General features: G+C 38.0%; 1 protein-coding gene across 2 annotated transcripts; it reads left to right on the forward strand.

The window, feature by feature from the left end:
* The first annotated feature begins 376 nt into the window (after positions 1-376).
* On the forward strand, positions 377-15,274 carry LOC143859328 (transcription factor MYB3R-2-like). 2 transcript variants are annotated; one of them, XR_013239236.1, is made up of 10 exons: positions 377-1,063; positions 2,020-2,074; positions 2,323-2,380; positions 8,422-8,516; positions 8,612-8,715; positions 10,093-10,221; positions 10,811-12,314; positions 12,795-12,963; positions 13,127-13,463; positions 14,907-15,274. XR_013239236.1 is itself a non-coding variant. In XM_077370052.1 (8 exons), the coding sequence occupies exons 1-7, from the start codon at positions 1,002-1,004 to the stop codon at positions 12,273-12,275; spliced, it is 1,968 nt and encodes a 655-aa protein (XP_077226167.1). In that variant the 5' UTR covers positions 377-1,001; the 3' UTR covers positions 12,276-12,314; positions 14,907-15,269. The 2 variants fall into 2 exon arrangements, 1 of the variants encoding a protein (XP_077226167.1); XM_077370052.1 differs by lacking the exons at positions 12,795-12,963; positions 13,127-13,463 and having other exon boundaries at positions 14,907-15,269.
* The last annotated feature ends 7,581 nt before the right edge of the window (positions 15,275-22,855 follow it).

A 22,855-nucleotide genomic window follows, 5' to 3' on the forward strand; every position in this document is an offset into this window, starting at 1 on the left:
TATTCCAAGAAAAAAAAAAACTAAGGTCTAAGTAGGTTTGCAATTTCCCTCGAAAAAAGGAAGTTTTCCGAATTTAGAAAAAATATCATGGAACTTGAGTTCACTAGACGATAGAACGTTTGTTTTTCCTAGAAAGTTTTATTGAATTTTTTTTCCATACATAGAAACAGTCCCTTTCAGCAACGGTCGAAAAGCAAGGGTGTATATTGAAATTAAAACAAAACTAGAGGGCATTCTCGTAACCAAACTCTCAAAAACGTGGCGTGCCCTACAAACGGCAAGGGACGCCGTTAATTATCGCCGTTAAAAAACTATCAGTTTGCCACTTTGATTTCCTTCTAACGGAAGCTGAAGAGATCTTTTAAAAGAACTGAAAACAAGTGATAATAAATTCGCTCTCTCTATAGGATAATTCGCACCCTAACGTGAATTGATGTGGCAGACTTTAACGCTTGTTCATGTTTAAGGGGGGGTGCGAATTTATTATCTCCCCTGAAAAATTATATATTTCCGTTAGAACTCCTTTTTCGTGGATTTAATACTTCTCTCTCAGTTTTCCCGCGGCTTCGTGTCGATCTCAATATCTTCGAAGAAAAAAAAACCCTAATTTTGGCTTTTCAAAACCCTAATTTTGGCTTTTCAAAACCCTCTCTCCTCTCTCTAAAGGAGCTCGATTTCTTCGAATAAACCAAAATTTTAATCTTCTTCTCATCATTCTCTGATCTGTTTTAGCTTCTTTTTGAGATTCTTTTCTCAGTTTTAGACCTTCAGAATCCATGTAAAAGAAATAAAGAATTAAAAATCCAAGATTCTGTTAAGATCTTGTTTTCTTCTCGCATTTCGGATTTTGCTCTCGATCGGTTTTTCATTAGCTTTGTCACGTGTTGGATCGTCAATAAATTGAGTTCTTGAACGGGATTTAGGGTTCTCCATTTAGGATTTTGATTTGAATAGAATAGAGATTTTCTTTTTTTTGAACTTTCTTAATTGAAGTTTGATCTATGGAGGAGAGTGATGATAGCAGTGCCGATACGAATCTTTCGAAATTGAGGCCTACTCAAGGGTAATCTTTTTTTCTTTTTTTTTTGGTGAAATCAGTTATTAATTATTTTGTTGTTAGCTTAAATTGATTTGATAGTTTTGATTTGGAGATTGAAAATTTTAGATTCTGTGTGGATTTTTCTTCATGTTGATTGTGTTTACTGATTTTAATAGTTTATTTTGAATTGGAAGGGGATGTGACATTCTGTGCATCTGAATCTTAGGTAATTTAGAATAAACAAAATCAAATTCATCGTTCTTGTTTATACTAGGCCCTTTAAACCTGTCTCATACCTGGCTGGGTCCCACCTAGTCCTATACCTAGGCGGGCCCTACTCAAGACTGTAACATTCCACCATGCTTCTGCATCCGCTGTCCTCGGTGCCCACTCTATGATATAATTGATATGATTATCCGTTCTTATACTCTCATGGAAATTGGAAAAGCAGATAGTCTTTAGTCTTTGGACTTGGATCAAAGGAAAGACTGAGTCACTGCTCTTAGCTGTATTCTAGTCCATGCTGTTCTTTCTGTCCCGATATTCTTTAGAATTGTGCATTTCTTTGCCATAATTGATGGTTTGTTGTGGCTGGATGACAACCTTCATTGATTAATTATAAAAGGTGACTTATTACAGCCTTGGGAACCATAGTAGTTAGTTTTATTTATATTTTGGCCAAGTGCATTGAATTTGAAGTTATTATATAACATATGTTTATAAATGTATAATAGTTGATGCAGTATTATGATAATTTGTCATTTTAATTATATATATATATATATATATATATATTTGAATCTCCTGTGTCTGCATCCGTAATTTTTCCTTTTGAAGTTCATAGCATTTTTTGCGGTGCTATAGTATCCAAATTCACATAGTTTTAGTTTAGTTTCTGGTTTCTGTTTTTCATGTTACTATTGAGATATGAATATTTTGCATAATCACTAACTTGATTTTTTTTGTAATTTAATTTCTAGGAGGATAACTGGTCCAACCAGGCGTTCGACAAAGGGAGGCTGGACGGAGATGGAAGTGAGTAGTTTAATTTGTATGGTTAAGATTATACCATTATATGCTATAGTTACGGGTGTACTGAACGAGGTTTATTAATATGTAAACCTGGTTTCACGTGTGCAGTCCTATCCCATCAATGTACCTATTATATCATGCACTCCAGTCAAATTATTGGAAATGTTTTGCTGAAAGGTTTTCTAGAAGTTTTGTAATTTCTCTAACCAATCTTTGACTTGATCTTTTTCTGTTTTGATATCTTCAAACAGGATAGTGCATTAACCAAGGCAGTTACAATGCACAATGGAAAAAACTGGAAGAAAATAGGTGGGCACTATTATATTTACTCTTTTTTTTTTAAAGATAACTATAATATTTACTCTACCATGCTTCTAAATGTCATTTTTTAGTTGGTTTCTGTTTTCAGCTCATAAGTCATAACTAGATACATTTGCATATTTTATCATCCTTCTTCTTTATACTCTATTCTTATCCAATAACAATTATTGGACATGTTTTCTTTTTAAAAAAATGGCTGAAGGTTTAAAGTTAATATTGAATTTCTACACCATTTTAACATTATATTGATCTATTAGTTTATGAGTTTGCAGGGTAGCTGGGGGATCATTGTAATGCACATGTTTTATAACCTATAACGCATGTATCTTAGTTTTATTTTAAATTTTTTAAAATTTGTTGCACTACTTGTGATTCTCTTTACTTGCGGAAAGCGTTTGGTTAGATAACAAGTATGCTTCGAGTTGAAATCCATATATACTTGCACGTCAAACATTTAATTATTATGTTTTTGTTTAGTGGGACATCTTTGTTACACCATGTTATGAGCCGCGAGTCCTAACAAAGACTTAAAAGATATGGCATATCCATTAGTCTTACATCAGATTTGACTCCTTAATCATCCATGTGAGGATTTTAATTTTTGGGGTTTTGAGGAAATTTTTATTGGAGGTTGCTTAGTTTTAAAACCAATCTGAAAAACAATGTGTTTGTCGAGCAAAATTTTGAATTACTTGGAACGCAAGATTGTGTTGATTTAATTATTTAGTTTTTATCATAGGTTCTCTTTTAGTTTGAGTCGAAAAATATGGATGAGAAAGTTGGCTCTTTGATGCAAACCCGGGGGGTTCGCGGGTAATTCAGAGAAATTTAGGAGCGAAATGAGTTAGTTGTCCAACTAAGATAGCCCGAATCAATCCTACAATTTATTCTAAGCATTCAGAATTAATCGGCCTGAGTAGGATGCTTACTTTATGTTAGCCGTTAAGATGATTCAATCAATGAACTTAAAATCAATCTCAAGCATGCAATGACCATAACAATTCTCATCCAAGTAAGCAAAATATATAAATGGCGGCAATAAACAAAAGGGTCTGAATTTAATTGATAATAAGTGGAAAATAAAAAATAATCAACTATGTAGAAAATAAAGGGTCTCTCAAGGGTAATGGATGTGTAATGGTAGCAGCCCAAAGGGTGGAGGTAGATCAAAGAATGTCTAATATAGTCGTTATGGTAGTAGGAAGGATCTCACCCAAGTCGAGCAGTCCATCAACCTCGAATCTCATGTATCGAAGGCCCAAGAGAGTGGTGGAGAAGCCCAAAAGCACCGGTCAGTCCCAAAGTGACAGCAATCAATGGTATGATGCATCCAAATCAAAGAATATGATGTAGATAGGAGACAAGAGAAGACCGTTATAGGATGATCATCCCCTAAAACAATTTCAACAGTCCTAAGGATAGACGGGATTGCAGGAAAGAGAGAAAGATAGCAAAGGGAAGTAGGAAAGTAGAGAAAGGTGAAGAGGAGGGAGTAGGACGTGAAAGAGATAGGGAATATAGGGGCTGTTGCGATCAAGACTGGTAGAAAGAGTCAAGGGATTGTTTGAGGGGGAAAACCATAGAGATTGGAGGGGAAAGCAGGAATGAGGAAGAAAGGAAGAATGAAGAGGAGGAGGAGAAGAAAAGGGGAAGAAGTGGAAGAGGAAATAGAAGAAATTGGAGGGGGGAAGGATACCTTGTGCAAATGAGGAGAGATTTTTCTCTTTTTTGCGTTAAAGGGGTGGAGAACCTTCACTTTTGGCTGCTCCTTGGGGCTTGCACGAAAATCACTTCAAAAAATAAGCTTTTCTCCCCTCTTGGTCTCTTTAAATAGTTCATAAGTGGCTTTGGTGATTGGCCGACTCCAACAACAAATAGGATATAAGTAACTTAAGTCAGTCATTAGGTTAATGGCTTAAATTGCCCCTACCTAATAATAAAACAAGCACTAACCACTTAAGGGTGATATGGGCAATGCAGTTGATGGGATGTGTTGTGGGCCCTAGTTGATGTGGGCAATCCCCACTTCTAGGCTCTGAAATGTCAACGTAATGAAATATGAAGTCCTTGAAACTAAACAAATGGAAAATCTCTATGTCCTGTAGGCAAAGGCCGGATCACATCAATCAGACAGGGTAAAATCACCACACTTTTGTTGCTCTTTTGGTTTGAGTCCGGAATGGCCGATGAGAAAGTTGGATCAGACAGGATAAGTCAGAAAATATTGATGAGAAAGTTGGATTAGACAGGATAAAATCTCCAAACACTTTTGTTGCATTAGGGTTTTCATTATGGAGCATGTGAAGAGGTTGTGTGGAGGACCTATTCAGCATTGTAAACAACACAAGTCCGACATCATGTAGATGTTCTTGAATAGAAGTGTGTTAATTTTTCCTATTGTGGCATGCATTCCTGGTTAGTCAGCTCCTTCGCTTCACAAGTTTGCTCTTTTAGAATCCGTAAGTAGACATATGTTATTAATACTTGTGACATGTTTTGTTCTTTGATTCAAGTTATAACACTAAATTGCCAAAATGGCAGCTTAACGATATAGGTGTCAGTGGTTGTTCTTTGGGTGAGCAAAACATGGATTTGGGGGGCATTTAGTGGTAAAATGTGCCAAGTTTTATCAGTGGGTCCACAGATATGAATCGCACGGTGGGCAGATATGATGTCTCAGAGGAGGCACGGTCTATAAGCAGCCGGGGATTTAGGGAGAGATATGATTACTATAATTGAACTGCAAAAGGAGTGGATTTGACTAGTCAAAGGTATTGATAGACACCTGTTGCTGATTTTGTAGGGTTAAGCTTGCTACACTAGCTAGTGCTGGAAGGAATGGGGTGTGTCGAGCATGTATTTTTTGTAAGCATAATCTGTAGAACATTCTCGCTCCAAAAAGTCAGTCATCTGCTGTCTTGCCTGTAGTTTTAAAACTCCCCCGCGTCCGTGTCGACTCTTCTGAGTCGACTCCCTTTTACCTTGGCTGCGTTCAGCGTTTTGCCATACAGAGTCAATAAAAACTCCTTTGACTACCGAATTATGACCGCGTCAACCTAATACTCAGCCATGTCAACTGAGTCGTCGACCGCGTCGTGCCGAGTCGACTAGGAGTTTCTTCGGCCGCATTCCGCGTTTTTAAACGACTCTTGCCAATTATTTGCAAAGTATATGCTTATTGGACACATACTGAAAAAAATTGGAATGCCTGTTTAAAGGATTACATTTCCAGACAACTTTAGTAAACATTCTATCTCCGAAAGTCAGTAATCTGCTGTCTTGCCAATTATTTGCAGAGTATATGCTTATTGGACACATACTGAAAAAAATTGGAATGCCTGTCTAAAGGATTACATTTCCAGACAACTTCTGTTTTACTTGCTGCTGCTTAGAATTCCTTCTACTGTGGGGAAGGAAGTTATACTAATACGGGAAGTTAATTTACTGGTGATAATAAGCAGCTAAACATGTAAAAATACTCCATAGTGTCTCCTATGAACTGATGTGACAGGATAAGGGATGGTCTGTCAGATTACTTGTTCAGATAAGTGAATTAATTTTGCTTAATTCTCCCAGGGTAGTTTTCATTTATTTATTTTGAAAATTGCATTTAATTTATGGATCATTCAATTCATGTTTTTGTAAGGCAGTTTTGAAATGATTATTAATAGTAACTGGCATTGCTTTGAAATTATTTAGCTCTGGCCATTGCTAGGGGATACCAAGGATCCCCTTGAATCTCCCTGTTGGTGCTGCCGATTGGGTTGATTATCGGAGACTTTAGGGTCTAGTCGTCGAGGAGGTGGACGCAATCCCTTTGCGAGGATTCTGTCGCATTCCATCAATTATTTTTAAATTTTGAGAAGTGAATGTAGCCATTATATAAAGTTCATTTTAAGTGTAGTTAATGATGTCCATATACATCTAGATGGGCATTATATCAATGGGATATCAAACCAGCAATGAAAATATGGAGAAAGGTTCTGAAACGATACAGGGTATATTGGGTCTTTCCAAGAAGCCTCAAAGATTTGTTAAAGGGTTGGTTCTTGAAATGGCGGGGACTTCTTGGCAAAGGTCTATGCTGTCATTCCTTTTCTGCGATTTAGACCTCATGGAAAGAAAGAAACAGTGGAGTGCTTGAGCCGTGCTACTTACTAATGAAGATCAAGTTGATGACGATTGAATGGTCTCAGTGCGAGAGGGATTTTTGAGGCATTGCAGTGATGGGCATCCTGAGAAATTGGAAGAAGCTCATTTGGTCCAAAATCCCAAGAAGGAAGATACGTGCTAGATGGAAACCAGCTCCTACTATGTACACCAAGTTAAAACTTTGATTGCTGTTCTAGAGGAAACCCATGACCATCTTAATGCAAACCTAGGGTTCGGAAATCAGATCCTTTGAACTTTTAGCAGCAATAATAGGGACTAGTTCAATTGGGGCCGCAAGCATATGATTCCAAATATTTAAAACAAAATATGACAGCCATTTACAGCTCGATATGATGCAGGATGTACCTAATCTAGGGGAATCCTACAAGGATGTGTGGCAGATCATTATCCTTAACTCCTAGGCCGAGAATGAAACTAAGGCTCAAACTAACTAAGGAGACTAACGAGGGTAAACTTTCAGGACAGCATCACATAAATGTTGAAAAACACGCATCATTAAGCATACAGAAGTACAACTCGTATAGCTAATGAATCTAACTAAGCAATTGAATTTTGAATTTTCGCACACTTAGACAATCGAGAGCACCAAATAAAGCCCGCAAATACATGGAAATAAGGCCTTCTTTGCTGTTCTAAAGTGCAATTCCAATTAAAGTAGACAAAAAAAAAATATTAACCAATGTTATAGCTTCATTCCATGGATTCCGACAATAAATTCAAAGTAAGCAAACCATGTAGTCATACATAAGCTTTCAAGAGAGCAAATGGAATTTACAACGGGATAATCCATGCTTTTCTAAACATGTTTCAAGGGAATTAAAGGTTCGAACTCATATCTGATTGTAAAAATCCTTAAGTTTCCAGATTTGAACAAAAGGGGTATTTTGGTAATTTGACCAAGCCAATCAACCACCATATGCAAAATTATGTCAACATCCAAGCATAAGGTCAGTAAAATCCAAAAAATGTCAAAACATCACCCAAAATAATGGATTGGAAGTTGACTTTTGACTTCAAAAGGGTTTCTATGGCTGCAATAGATTAAAATAAAGAGATTTTAGTGATAGATCCAAGATAGCTAGAGAAGGGAGAAGAATAGAACGCTCAATGAGTTTGAACTTTGAAGATTTGAGGGAAAATAGAATTATAGAATGGAGAAACATCACAGCTGGTACTGAGGTTATTATAAGAGATGTAAACAGTAACATTATCCTTTCATTTACATGTCCAATTTGGATGAACCACTCAAATGAAATGGAGCACGTTCCTAGCATGGCTACACATTTTTCAGGATACACCGGCGGGTGACCTGCCAACAAATGTTATTGCTCGGGCAAAAAACGATAGCAAATACCCATAGAGATTTTGGCTACTTATATAGACGAAATAATTGACAGCTATAGAGATAGGGATGTTTCTTCGATGCAAATCCTTAGGAGTACAAAATGATTTGGTGGATAGGCTCATCAAAAGCGGAGTTGGCAGATCTGTATTATCTATTTTGCAATCTCTGCGAGATGATATGTTACCATAATTTTTTATTTTGTTTATAAGTCTCTGAATGTCTTGAAACAATAATATCCATGTGATATCATATACCACCGTGTGCAACTACAATGGAAGTGTAGAAGTTATAGCCTTTCTTTATTTAGTGCGTACCCATGTCACATTTGGGTAGCATTTAGTGATGTACCCATGTCACATTTGGGTAGCATGTTGTAAATAAATTACAATGGGTAATATGGTGTACAAGTCAAATGTGGATGGCATAGTGTCAGTTATAAATTAATAGTTATTATAAAGAACTTCCATTTTTCTTAGTTGCTATGTATTTGATAGTTTTGATTTTTTTGCAGCTGAATGTTTCCCCGGACGCTCAGATGTTCAGTGCCTCCATCGCTGGCAGAAGGTTCTTAATCCGGAACTTATTAAAGGACCTTGGACCAAGGAGGTAAAATCAAAATTTTGCTTTCCTGGCCGAAAATGAGGGCATTATATTACAGTCATGATGCCTACTCGTGATTTTCTTTTTTGTTCGGTGTTCAGGAAGACGACTGTATTATTGGGCTAGTTGAAAAGTATGGTTGCAAGAAGTGGTCGATTATAGCCAAATCCTTGCCGGGTCGAATAGGCAAGCAATGCCGTGAAAGGTAGGAAAACCACAGTTATCACATGGTAAACTGAAGTTAAATTTTGAAGTTGCACTCTTTTGAGAAGCGTTGTTTCTTATTGTTTACTATTGTGCAATTTCTCTATCATATGATTTCATATTTATTTTAGTTTTACTGGAGTGGTGTTGATCTAATCCCAAATCCATGTTCATTTTTATTATTCTTCACATGCATATTTTTAGTCAGCCTTCATTTCGGTTTTTTCCCCAGAAAATTTAAAACTGGGCATTCTACCAGGTTATGTAATTAAGAAAAAAACGTGCGGACGGTTTAAGCATCGTTTATTGAACTCACTGTTCTTATTTCAATTGAAATAGAATTCTTGCTTAGGTTGATCATTGTGTAGTAGAAGCCTTGCTTAGGTTGATCATTGTGTTTACTACTTGGCCTGGAAGAATCAAACTGAGTTCCAATAGGATGGGGTATAGAGTATGTGACTATGTATGGTGAAGGCCTCAGACCTCTTGGGCAAGATGTACGGCGCACTACACAAGAGTGAAAAACTTCAAAAAATGCAACTTTGCCTATGTGAACTATATGTTGCAAGGCAGTTGTATCAACTGTGGACCCAAATGACTAAAAACTGAATCAAAACACATTCCAAAGTTATTAAAAGGAATCTCTGTCTCTTCTAGTTAGGCCCCATGAGGCTTTTATTAGCATTATGTGCAAACTTTATGCACGGATCATGGAAGTCCGATCCTACATCAATATTAGGCTATTTTTTTGTTCGTGACAAACCATTAAATCTATTGCCTAACAACTGAAATCCCATCCTAGAGTTTAAGTTATAGAAGGATTCATCATCTTTTTTCGTGATATTTGCACTCTTTCCTTTTGCACCCATAATTCATCTTTTTTCGTGATATTTACACTCTTTCCTTTTGCACACAGAATTCAAGAAGAGCTCCATGATTGTCCAAACATGCGATTGGTAGAACCTCAGGTGTTAGGAGGTTTAAACTAGACACTATTGGTTGTCTTGGTAGGGCATGCAATTAAGATTTTTTTTCTCTGCTAAAACTTCCTCGTATTTATTGTTCTTCTTATTTGTTTCTAGAACCGGAATGAAATTGTGCATGGTACCACTCATTAAGTTTATGGTATGACTGATATAGGTTTATTAATTGTGTATGAAGGAAAACTTTGTTCTTTAGTAATAATTTCTGTACCCTGCCAAAATATCATAGTAGTTGCTAGACTAAGCTGTTAATCATAAATAGCCATGTTTTTCTTGTGTATTATTCAAGAGAAGTAAAATCATGCTTTAAAATTCCATTGTATTTCTTTTTTCTTTTTCTTTTTTTTAAAAAAATTCCATTGTATTTATATTAGGAATAATCATTGACTTTTCAGGTGGCACAACCATTTGAACCCTGCTATAAAGAAAGATGCATGGACGAAGGAGGAGGAAGTGGCTCTTATTCGTGCCCACCAATTATATGGCAACAAATGGGCAGAGATAGCAAGGTTTCTACCTGGAAGGTATCGTTAAAAGCTCAATTTACAAGCCCTCCTACACAAATTGGCACTGAAGTTCTCATGTTACACTATTCCTGTCGTTGTTGAGAATCTACATGTAGCTTGAGTTGAAAGTGTTCTTTCAAACGGTAACTTATGATGGTGTCTCTTGAGTGGTGGACTTGCCTCGAAAATAGCAGCCGTTGTCTTGGATACGTAAATCCCTTGACACATGCACAAGGTGCCAGACATGGTGACCCTAAGAGAATAGAAGAGTATAGAGATAATAATCAAGAAACATAAAAAAAGGTTAAAATGGACATCAAAGCTTTCACTGCTTGCCGAGTGACGATGCTGTGGCCTGCTGTTCCTGACATGGAAAATTTTAGGAAATGAGGTGTTTTGTTGGATATCATAATAGCAAGCAGTAAGAAGATTATTATAATTTGTTAATTGGCTAAAGGTTTCCATCAAATTTATAGGTTTATATTTGATACATCCTTGCATGACTAGTTAACTTGGGGCGGGCATGTCCCAGGGATCTCTCTCTTACTAAATATTTCGTTGTTGTTGAATATCAGCATGTTATTTTTAACATCTTTATGAATTACAGGGCAGATAATTCAATAAAGAATCACTGGAATTGCTCTGTGAAGAAAAAGTTGGATTCCTATTCAGAAGATTTGTATGATCATGTAAAACTAGAGGAGAATGTAGGAGCTGTGATGGGAAGAAAAAATAGCAGCACGGTAGTCTCTCTGGATCAGAAACTAAGAATAAAAGATGATGCTAAAAATTGTCTGGTACATCCCGTGCTTGGAAATGTGAGTGCAGGGGAGTGGCATTCAGATTTGAACCTTGCTGAGAGAAAAGTTTATACAAGTTCAAAAAATTATCGGGAAAAATCGCCTACTAAGATCCCATCTGATGATAAATATTCTATTTTGAGTGGTCCAAGCAGTGTGAGAAATAGACACGATGGTAGTACTAAAAATTGCTCCCATGACACAGTTGCTTCTCCATCAGACTATGTCACTCATGAGACTGCTGACAACACGTATCCATCTCTTAGTCCACTTTCTGAACGTAGTGTTATTCGCCCATCATTTTCTCCCTCTTCCATTCTTGAAACCCAGTTTCCCCTGGGAGTAACTACTCTATGCACTAAAATGAACAATACTTGTGAGTTGGTACCTTTTGTTGCTACCAAGAGGTTTCTTGAATCTCCTAAAACGCCACGACAGGGTGCAATTATAGGAAAGAGTTTGGATGCTATGGACATGAGACCGAGGTGTGAAGCTAACGATATTTCAACTTTACTAGCATCAGCATGTGAATTTGTTGGCAATGTTCAAATTGGAAACCACAGCAAAGTCCCTGTCACACCCATTAATTTTGGAAATTCTTCAACTTTTGGTGATTTATGTTATGTACCACCAAATCTGCCAAATTTGGATGTTCCCTTTGCTGATGGAAAAATTTCCAACACTGGAAATTGCATTGAGCAGGCACACAGTCCGGCCTGTTATTCTACTCCGCCCAATCATGAACTGAATGTTGTGTCTGTTGACAACGGTAGCAGTCCAGAATCTATATTAAGAAGTGCAGCAAAGAGCTTTAAAAATACACCATCTATAATTCGAAAACGAGGGCGTGATTCAAAAGATGTTGATAGTTCTTCTTGCACTCGTCAAGTAATGGACGAAATTTCTGATAATAGCTTGGGATCTATCCATTTGTGTCTGCCCAAGAGTTATGGTGCAGAGGATCTCAACTGTGGTGATCTTATCAATGTTAAGCGGCTTTTCCATTCTCCCTCAGTTTCTTTGAAACATAGCAGTGGAGCTGCTGTGAACTCTGTAGAAAAACGACTGGAATATGCTTTTGATCTGGAATGGGAAAAAGCCAATGCTAAATGTACCACCTCAGGTGCTGTGGGTGGTCATTCTGATGTCAATATTGATGCAAGTAGTACAACATTTATGCCATTGGACAACTTACATAAGTTACGAGGAGGATCACAAGGTCTGAATCGAAACTTCATGCTGCTTGGTGCCAGAGTCAATTGCAGTCTATGACTTGACTTGGGAAAAGAAATTTCTACATCTCTTTTTGATGTAAGTGATCAGTATTCAGTCTTAAAATTAATATTAATACACCAAAGTTTTGGCTGCAATAATCAATGAATGTTTACTTCTATTTGTTGATGCATATTTAATAATGCATTAAGTTATGTCTATGCATTTAACTGTTAATGTTAATGCCTGTTTAGCTGGAGACTTTACATTCCCTTGGTTCATTATTCTTCTATAAATACTCATTCATTAATAAAATCACAATTGGTTATCCTATCAGAAGATCCCATATTGTGTCTTCAGAATCAAATTTTAGGTACACGTTGTGAGCTAAGCTAAGTAAATTTATTGCTCAAAAATGTTACTTGTTGTGGGATTACTAGGAGGCTTTTCTTTTTTGTAAGTAATGACTTGTCATCATATAGTAGTGTTGTGATAATGGAGTATATGTGTGCCATGCTACATAAATGTGGGTGGGTTGCATCTTTTCAGATTTCTAAGTGTGTACAATGGTTCTTTCAGTTGTGGGGATGTCTGTAACCTTGTGAAGATTGGTGGAATCTTTTCTTGATATCATGGCAATATTTTTCTGGTAGTATACTCTATCTTTGTGTTTTGCTGGAGGCAGCTCAGCAAATGGAACTGTGAAAATCTAAAGACAGCTGGGTTAACAATCAGTGGTTCTTTTAAGGTATTTAGAAATGTCTTTTTGACTGTTTAGTTGCAGATAGAGGTCGAAAGCACCTCATTTAGTCATAATATGCATATATCTTCTTTAATTAGGAAGGGGATAAGTGAAGATTGGGAAAATTATAACAAATATTTTTCTATCAACCCTAATCGGATTCTTTTAGGAACCAAGGAAACACAACCATTTTGGTTCCCCGAAACAATGCGGTATTTCTTCTTGGGTTCCTAGCCTTAGAAGCGGGAATCATACCTCATGGGTGCCGCTCCCACTCCCGCTCCTAAACCGCAATTCGGCGTTCCTTAGGAAGGAGCGACCAAGGAGCATGTCAAACCTACTGATGATGCCATTCTCTCCACACAACCTACACCTATTACTCCATCAGTCCCACCATCACTAACTTCCATGCATCAAACTCCCCCAACTCTTCAAAGTACTTCTTTGGAGCAAGCACAAAGGCATCTTCAGAAGACACGAGGAAAGAGGTCACAAAAACGAAGCCGGTTAGAAACTCCTACTTTTTTATGCACTTAAATTTTGAAAGATGTATATGAAGATAGTTAGAAATTACTATTTTTTGATGTACTTGAATTTTGAAAAACATATAAAGAAAATATTACATAAATGCTCCCATGGCTCTCCCAATCTTACACTCTTTTAGACCCCCATGCTTCCCTCCCCGCCTCCTCACCCGCTTCGTGCTTTTAAGTTCCTGGCCTAACTTTTAGGATGTGAAGCTAGGAAATTATCAAAGGCTAATTATTATTACTTGTCCCTCAGTTTCTAACTACAAAAATACCATGTCAGAGCTAACCAACCTTAATTGAACCCAAGATTTGCTCGGTGTTAGATTTTTATATAGCACATGTAGCCATCATGTAACCTTGCAAACTACTAATAATGCAATTCCAGTTGAATAAAAGTGATGAACAGTCAAATGGTCTTCATCACATGGAATAATGTTTAAATATTGGTCAATTTTTCTATTCCTTCTACTTTTTTGCTCCAATATCAGATGTAGGTAAAGGTATATCGGTCTTACCACTATCGTGTAATATTATTTTTTCTAGCTTTTATATGGTTTATCTTCTTAATGATACTTATATCATCATCATTAATAGCATTACATCATGAATAGCTTTGATAAACCATATGTTTAAATATTGGTTCACCTCTGAAAGCAAATCACATCATTGTTTGGTTATCAAAGCCTTCCCTGATTCGGATGTGACTTTCCTTATTACCGGAGCTCTGGTCTTCTAACACCTCTATTTAGAAATAACTAAAAAAGGTTATCCTGTTCCTTCTTCCCCTTGTTTTCTCAAATAGGGTTCATCTTCCAAAACAACTAGCTTCAGCCATGATTCTAAAAGTAGGTCAAGTCTGAATAAATGAGTCATGAGTCTTGGCAGTACAACTTTATTTTGAGCTCAACCTTGTGAAATCATAACATAACATACATATTACTATATGACTTTATATGCATGCACTGTGCTTTTGATGTATGCAATATTTTATCTCCACTTGACTGGGGAGTGAGCCCAAAAGATTTTCTCAACCTTCTCTGTTTGACTGGTGATAGCTTTTTGGGAATTGTATTAGCCTTTTATAGCTGGTTAAAAATTGTAAAACTAGGTGTACTATTAGTTCCTCAAAACATGGTGTTGAGTATATCAGTTCCTACATACAGGGTGATGCGATGTTGAAAGGGGGGTGAATCAGTTTCCCATGTCTGAATTGCTAGCGTCATCGCAAAAGGCATTTCACGGATGGTCTGTTGCATGTGAGAGCAGCCACCTCGTGAATGAAGACAAAAATCTGCTGAAAAGTGAGCCTGGGTGGCTGCTCTCACCACATGCAACAGACCATCTGTGAAATGCCTTCTGCGCCGCATTATTATTTCAAAACTGCATCTTTAGTAAAATTCCCTTTCTTCTTATGTACAGTACAGGACAAGTCAAAGGAATGAGGAAAGGAAGAGTGCCCAATCAAATAACAGGGTGGATGTCAATTCTGCAAGGAGAGGGAGGGTCTTTCATCATTTTTTATTTTTTTTTTCTTGTAAATTTTCTTGATGTGCCTTTGGTCATTCTATGGAATGATATTCTTTTAGAAATTCTTATTCTAGGGGTGGTGGTATCAAAATTGTAAAAATAAAAGTTTAGAGTATCAGAAGGATTGACTTTGGCTTTGAATATATACAATATATAAGTAGTAGGACCTACTAAGACACTATGATCGGACGGTCTGATTTGAAATGGATCATGACCGAGACATGGGAAGTAGTAAGACCACTGTTTTACACTTGTTTAATGAGATTTTCACCACTGTTACAATACTCAAGATGCTATAAACAACCAATCAAAACAAAGTGGGTAGCACAATTATCAAAATATGGCAGTGCCGATATCAGTCCTCCTTCCACTAACCACAATCAATGCTTGATCCCATCTTCAACGGTTCCTAAGTCATTTATTAGGCCGGCCCCACTTTGCCTTATTTACGCGATCAGATCCATTCGATCCGCTCTTTTTCTGTGGGGAGCACCTTGATAGATTGATCCTACGCCTTTTGATCCATGAACCCTCTTTTAGGATTCTATAAGGAAAAGTTGAACCATGAAGTGACAATATGTAGTGGGGCCCACCTTGTTCGAAGATCCAAGCCATTCATTTGTTGGGGCCCAATGTAAGTGGGCCATGCTTCTAATATCGTCTCCATAGGATAATCCTAACCCTCCCATTGGTAGAGAAACAGAATATTATAGAAACCTCTACAAAACGTGTGGCTAGGATCATCCTGTTGAGATGATATTCAGGGCACAGACTTTTTGTTGGGGCCCAACAAATGAATGGTTTGGATATTCAAACAAGACGGCCCTCTCTGTGTTCTTGATGGCGTGTTGAACGGTGGAGATTAGATGTGTTGATGAAGTGCTTATATATAAATCAAATCATATTCTCTCTCATGTTATCTGATTTACAAAATTTTCACAATTGTTATCAGGGTCACAATTCTCTGATTCTAAGATGGAGGATCTAGATTTTTTCGAGACATGCAGGCCCACTATTCTATAAGTAGGGTTACACTTGAAGTGGTAAGAAAAATTCAGGAAAAAGAGAGGAAAAAACAGGGTTGACACAGTTCAGCTTAAAGGAACAATTACCAATGGGGGACGGAATTATCAACAGGACCCATACTTTTCAGAAATTATCAACGAGGGGCAAAAGAGGTCTTGTCATTAAAAGCTGGACGAAAATGCCCTTTTCTTAAGCAGCACATTTTGCCTTTCCACTTTTCCCTCTTCTCTCTTCTTTCCCTCTTTTTTTTACTTTTTCATTTTCAACTTTGTTTTTTTACCTTACCAGTCATCTTCTTCATCATTTAGCCACCATTAGAGGCGGGAAAGCTCGAAAACTTGAAACGTGAGTTCATTCCCATCTATCTCTCTACATTAGGGCTGGCAATTTCACCCGAAAAAGAGGGGATCCGCCCCGCCCCGCCCCGTTTGGGGCGGGGATTCCCCGATTTGATAGGGGAAGGGGAAGGGGAATTTAAAAATTCCCCGGTGCGGGGAGGGGAAGGGGAAGGGGATGTAGTTGTCCCCTCCCCTCCCCGCCCCGCCCCGCTCGCCCCGTTAATCAATGCCATTTTTTGTATATTTTTAAGTGTTTTTTTTTAGGAAAACTACTAGAAACTCTATGGATCGGCTACAAGATTCCCCCAAACATAAACTTAGCTTGTCTTTTCCTTTTAATTAGCTTCTGAGAGCATTTTGGGAACTATAATAACCTTTTGACAGATGTTGAAATAATAAAGACAAGCTGAGTATATGCCATTATCAAAAAATCGTAGTGCCAACATCGGTGGCGAAAATAAAATAATAAATTGGATTTTTATTTTGGTTAGGGACTTAGGGTTTCCTTAATTCCTTCCCACGAAAGAAACATTGCTCATGTTAGGGACACAGTTCACTTTTTGCATTTTGGTGATTCCCAAGCCTCTGAACATTGCTCAGGCATCTATTTAGGTTTATAACGCATGTTGGTGCGACTGCTGCGAGGACACTCAAGAGTCAAGTCAATACTTCAAGGGATTTTGCTATCTTCTAAAGAGTAAGAAATATATCTCATTCGTCTACAAGTATGTTAGTTTATAATATTTTTATATATTGAAATTGCATCAAGTTGATTAGGGACACCCATCATCAGTGTATCAATGACTAAAGAGGGGGTGATGTTGGAGCGGGGCGGGGTGGGGATTTTGTCCCCGAAGGATGGCGGTAGGGGAAGGGGATTAGATATTCCCCGCGGGGAGGGGAGGGGGATTCCCCACCATCCCCGCAAAGGGGAAGGGGAAGGGGAGGGGGGAAATTCCCCGCAAAGGGGAAGGGGTAGGGGACCCCAACATCCGGCCCCGACCCGCCCCGTTGCCAGCCCTACTCTACATCTAGGTTTTGTTTTTCATTTGTTTTAGGGCTTTGCATTTCTACTTCTCCCTTTCAATGGAGGATGAGGAAGATGAATCGTAGGGTAGAAAGAAAAAAACGGTGAAAATTAACGAGTGAAAAAAAAAAAAACAGGAAGTAAAAACGTGTTCATAAGGGACTTGATAAGCTCATTCGGATTTTCTTAACCCCATTTTGATACTGGATAACCCCAACCCCAGAGACTTGAAAACCCCCTTCCAAAACTCCAGTACCCTCGGCCAATTTTAAGGGACTTGATAAGCTCATTCGTAAATTGGTAACCCCATTTTGATATTAGATAACCCCAATCCCAAATACTTGAAAACCCCCTTCCAAAACTCTAGTACCCTCGGCCAATTTTCAGGGACTTGATAAGCCCATTCAGAAATTGGTAACCCCATTTTGATACTTGATAACCCCAATCCCAGCGACTTGAAAACCCCCTTCCAAAACTCCAGTACCCTCGGCCAATTTTCAAGGACTTGATAAGCCCATTCGGAAATTGGTAACCCCATTTTGATATTAGATAACCCCAATCCCAAATACTTGAAAACCCCCTTCCAAAACTCTAGTACCCTCGGCCAATTTTCAAGGACTTGATAAGCCCATTCAGAAATTGGTAACCCCATTTTGATACTTGATAACCCCAATCCCAGAGACTTGAAAACCCCCTTCCAAAACTCCAGTACTCTCGGCCAATGTTCAAGGACTTGACAAGCCCATTTGGAAATTGGTAACCCCATTTTTTATACTAGATAACCCCAATCCCAGAGACTTCAAAACCCCCTTCCAAAACTCCAGTACCCTCGGCCAATTTTTAGAGACTTGATCACCCCATTCGGAAATTGGTAACCCCATTTTTTATACTAGATAACCCCAATCCTAGAGACTTGAAAACCCCCTTCCAAAACTCCAGTCATCTCGGCCAATTTTCAAGCACTTGATAAGCCCATTCGAAAATTGGCAACCCTACTTTTGAGAGTTACTAACCCCCTCCCAGAGAGTTGATAAAGCCCTTCTGCTACAAAACCCCCTGCCTGTAGCAACTCTTCTAATGGTATTACAATGCTGCTCATGATAGAAAAACAAAAGAAACGGATGTTGTTTTCATTAAATGTGATTCATGTATTACATCCCAATTTGTGTATCACAAATTTTTTTTTAAGTAAATCAAAAAATGTGTAGCCATCCTTTCATGTATTACATCAACTTTTTCTCATACACAACCACTTGTCTTCCAAATAAGTGAGTGAAGCCATCCATGCATTATCTCCGGATCACACCCTAAAATACAACCGCTTAAACCCTAAACAAGATAAGGAATGAAAAAAAAAAAAGAATAAAGAAAAACAAAATCTAGATACAGAAAGAGAGATGGTAAGAACTCAACATTCAAGTTTTCAAGATTTGCCAGCAACAATGGTGGCTGAACAAGGAGGAAGATGACTAGTAAGGTAAATAATAAAAAAGGTGATAATGGAAAAGTAAAAAAAGTGGGAAGAAGGAAAAACCGAGGTCAAAACGTCTTGTAAATGCCAAAGGGCATTTTCGTCCAGCTTTTACTGACAACACCTCTTTTGTCCCTCGTTGATAATTTTTGAAAAGCAAGGGTCCTATTGATAATTTCGCCTAATGTTTGTCCCCCATTGGTAATTGACCCTCAGCATAATGACAAAAGCCACCCAGAAAATGCATAGAACTTATCAGTTGAAACTTGAAAGCTGAATAGCACAGTTTTTCAAACAACTGAGTAGAAGAGCATAAAATTCCTACCATATATAAACTTCAATCAGAGCCCCACTTTGGTCATTATGTGATGTCAGAGTGTAATTCATTATCTTTCCATTTACTTATTTTGAAAAGAATTAGTTTTACTAAAGTTGAATGTGGGAGATTGATTAATCCATTTTCTCTTGAGTTTATAACAAACCACTTGAGTTTAGACTTAAGACACAGGTTGAAAGTGATTCACTTTCACAAATTGAGTGGACTGAGCAACGTGTTGTTCTCTCAAATTTTCTCTTTTTCCTTCTCAATGGTTCATGGCCAAAGAAATGGAATTTCAACAGCAAAATCTGGAAGATGGAGTACCCCTGAAGAAGAATCAATGTTTGGCATTGTTCTAAAAGATTTATCAGAATGACACTTCTTCTCCCAAGATCAATCAACTAAACTAGTAGTATTACACAATGGCTTTGTAGTGACTCCTTTCTACAGTTTTAGGTAGATTGGGGGAAGCCCTTCGCTCCGTTCAGCTAAAAGGGCTTTTCACCCTACTCCTTGCCTGAAAAGGAGCTTCCAGATTCAATACCTGGTAGCGAACTAATGGGGTAACCATCCTTTGTACAGTTTTGATTAGATTGAGCAGAATGGATGTTCTTTCAGTAGATATTTTTTCTCTGATTTTCTTTTCAAGGATACAGTCATAGAAACAGAGTTGGACTACAAAATTTAGGAGTTGGAAAATGACAAGACACCCAGAAGCTTTCATTTGATCTTACTGTGTCTTACAATCATGACACATCAGACATGATGTTCAAATCATAGTCGACCAAAATAACCTAAACAAGCTTCAAAGATATCGGGCCCGAAGTGATGCGGTTAATGGGTATATCGAGGTTTAGTCGAGGACCGTGGTGGTTGGAATTTGGGATTTGGATTTTGGATAGGGGAATAAATGAGTCCTTTGCTCATATTATGTGCCACAATGTGAGGCAAATGAAACAGCAGACAGCTTAAAACTCGGAAGTACCAATAGGTCCGCAAAAGCCCATCTCACCATCCGTTTCTCATCCCTGCAATGCCGGCCGGACCCAGATTACCAAGGCTAGAATCATCGAAATTAAGCTTAAGAAATCCCTCTCTGGAGGTTCCCAAACTTAGATTAAGGGGGGCAATGTTCTCAGAATAGAAGCACACTTCCCCCCATCCATTCCATAGCTCAAATGCAGTAACAAAATTAAAAATAGGGAGGGATTAGCCCAAAAAACCGAGAGTGTCATCACCTTCGAAGCCAAGAAGGAAGCACTTTCCGCATGCTGGTTAAAATTCTCACATTCCCTTCTTTCCATAGAACCCGAATTACCGCAAGGAATGAGATACCCCGTAAGACTTTGCCTTTCTTTCGCCACGGAGAAAACTGCTAACACTCCAACACCTGAATAAGATCCTTGGGAAAACCCCAAGAGATACCAAATCTCCCTTGCCATCTTACAATGTAAGAAGTACCCTCTTCTTTTGGGCAATCTGAAGAAAGGACTGCATAGGGTACACTATTGGCGATCTTCATCGCAAGCAGGGAGAGATCATTAGAGATAGAGTGGGGAAACATAAGAAGTCAGTTAGGTCCTCCAAATGTTATCAAGCTGAATTTTGACAGTGCTGCTCTCGGAAATCCAGACCCCACAGGTACTGGAAGGAATCCTTAGAAAAAGCCACAAGGGGCATTACGCATGTGTTCTCAGCTCCCATCAATAGGACTGATTCGAAAGAAGCAGAAGTAAGGGCTCTTCTAGTGGGATTCAGTGTAGAGGATGGATTGTTAGTAAAGGATGGTTTTTCAAATGTTATCTCATGGGTAAAAAAAGAAGTCCCCGGGTCCATAGAGACTGGAGAACACTATCAATAAAGTTTCAGATCCTTGTCAATCTCTTTCGGTTTGCTTCTAAGATTCTCCTCAGCCCGAATGAAATAGCAGATATGTTACAGTGGTGGGAGAAGAGAGGGTTCTTCATAGGGCAATCTCTGCCCCCTTCGTAAATCTGCATTTCTTTACATATGTTATGTTTTTTCCATTGTTAAAAGAGTTTTCCTCGTAGCTCCAAAAAAACCTTCTTTCATATTCATCTCCCGGTGTTAGTCATCTTTTGCTCAAGGGGTGATCTGCTTCTGCCCTCACTTCGGAATTACCTCCTATGACCAAGTACCACCTTTACATTGGTTCTAGCAAGACGAAGATCATCTAACTTTTGCTATGTGTTTTTTTTTTTTTGAATGATTGCTATGTGGTGTTTTTGTCAAATTAAAATCTAAATATCAAAAGTTCTTAGAAATACAATCACTATTTTAGTTAGTTATACATTCAATAAATATGAATGCATATTTTAAAACTCATTTATACTAACATTCCACTTAGGTGCTCCTGCTCCTATCGTTTTTTGTGAGCTACAACTCCCTTTGATACTTCGTGAAATTAAAATAATTTCCTTGACAAGAATTAACACTACCTATGCAACAATAAAAGAAGTAACACCATCAGAAAGTTAATGACCCATCATATTTGTCAGGATCATAGTTGCTAGAGTATGAAGCGAGTGCAAGAAGCGTTACAGAAAGCGGAAGCAGGAAGCAAGGGATCTAGAAAAGAGAAAATGTAGATAAGAAAAAATTTGTAATGAAAGTAAAAAGGGAACGTGTGGGAAGCGCCATGGAAAGTCAACATGAAGTATGTAATAAGCCTTAAGTGAAAAAGAAGCGTATAGAACGAGATAGAGTTGTAATAAGGAATGAAAGGTTAACATAGGTTCTAGTTGTCAGTAAATAGGGCATCGCGTCTGATTAGAATTACAAGTTTTAGGAATTTATAGATTGACATGTTTAATTCATGTAGATTTAATAAAGTTTTTGTAATAAGCTCCACAGAAGTTTTATTTGTAACGTAAGACGAGTTTTAAGCTTTAAATACACTCCCTCGACATAATCAAAAAGAGAAAACACTCTCTCAGGGAAAAATAATCACCTAAACAAGAAGCTTACTACTTATTAAGAGGAAGCATGTAGGAAGCACGCTTTCCCTAAATTTGGAAAGTGAGAAGAATTAGCTTCCGTGAAAGCGAACTTCCTACCCAACTAGGAAGCTTTCGGTAACTACGGTCAATATTTCTTTACACATCTAACCAACCCAAATAGTGCAGATCACAAAAGCTAACGGCACGTTTGGCTACCATGAATTTTTTTCAAGATAAACTAATGTCTTCAAGTGGTGATGAGGGTGAAGTGGCTAAAAATCAGGAAACAAAAAAAAAGAAACTAGTTTCTCCAAGTGATAAGAAGTGGCAAAAAATTAAGAAACAAAAAACTCTACTCAAAATCAGATGGACTTTTTCCAAATTTTTAGCCACTTTTCATGCTCATCATCTCAATGGCGCCCTCTCAAATCTCTCTCCTCCCACTGCCCTATCCCTCTCTCACCACTTGGAGACACCGATTTATCGTGAAAACAAAAAATTCCTGGCAACCAGACATGGCCTAAGAGTAGGAAGCAAAAGAGTTACCATCTGAACCAAATACAACAAAAATGTTGTGTGGCTCTGACTAGAGCAGGTAAACCAACAAACTTGTGTTAGAACCGTCATGTCACACAGTAATCATGGAGAACCTGACATGCTAAAATTTGCATCTACATGAATCCATAATATGCGCGCGCGC

Source organism: Tasmannia lanceolata, unplaced genomic scaffold (genome assembly GCF_043159265.1).
Source record: "Tasmannia lanceolata isolate RefF3 unplaced genomic scaffold, GAP_Taslan_0.1 ptg000029l, whole genome shotgun sequence".
NCBI lineage: Eukaryota > Viridiplantae > Streptophyta > Magnoliopsida > Canellales > Winteraceae > Tasmannia > Tasmannia lanceolata.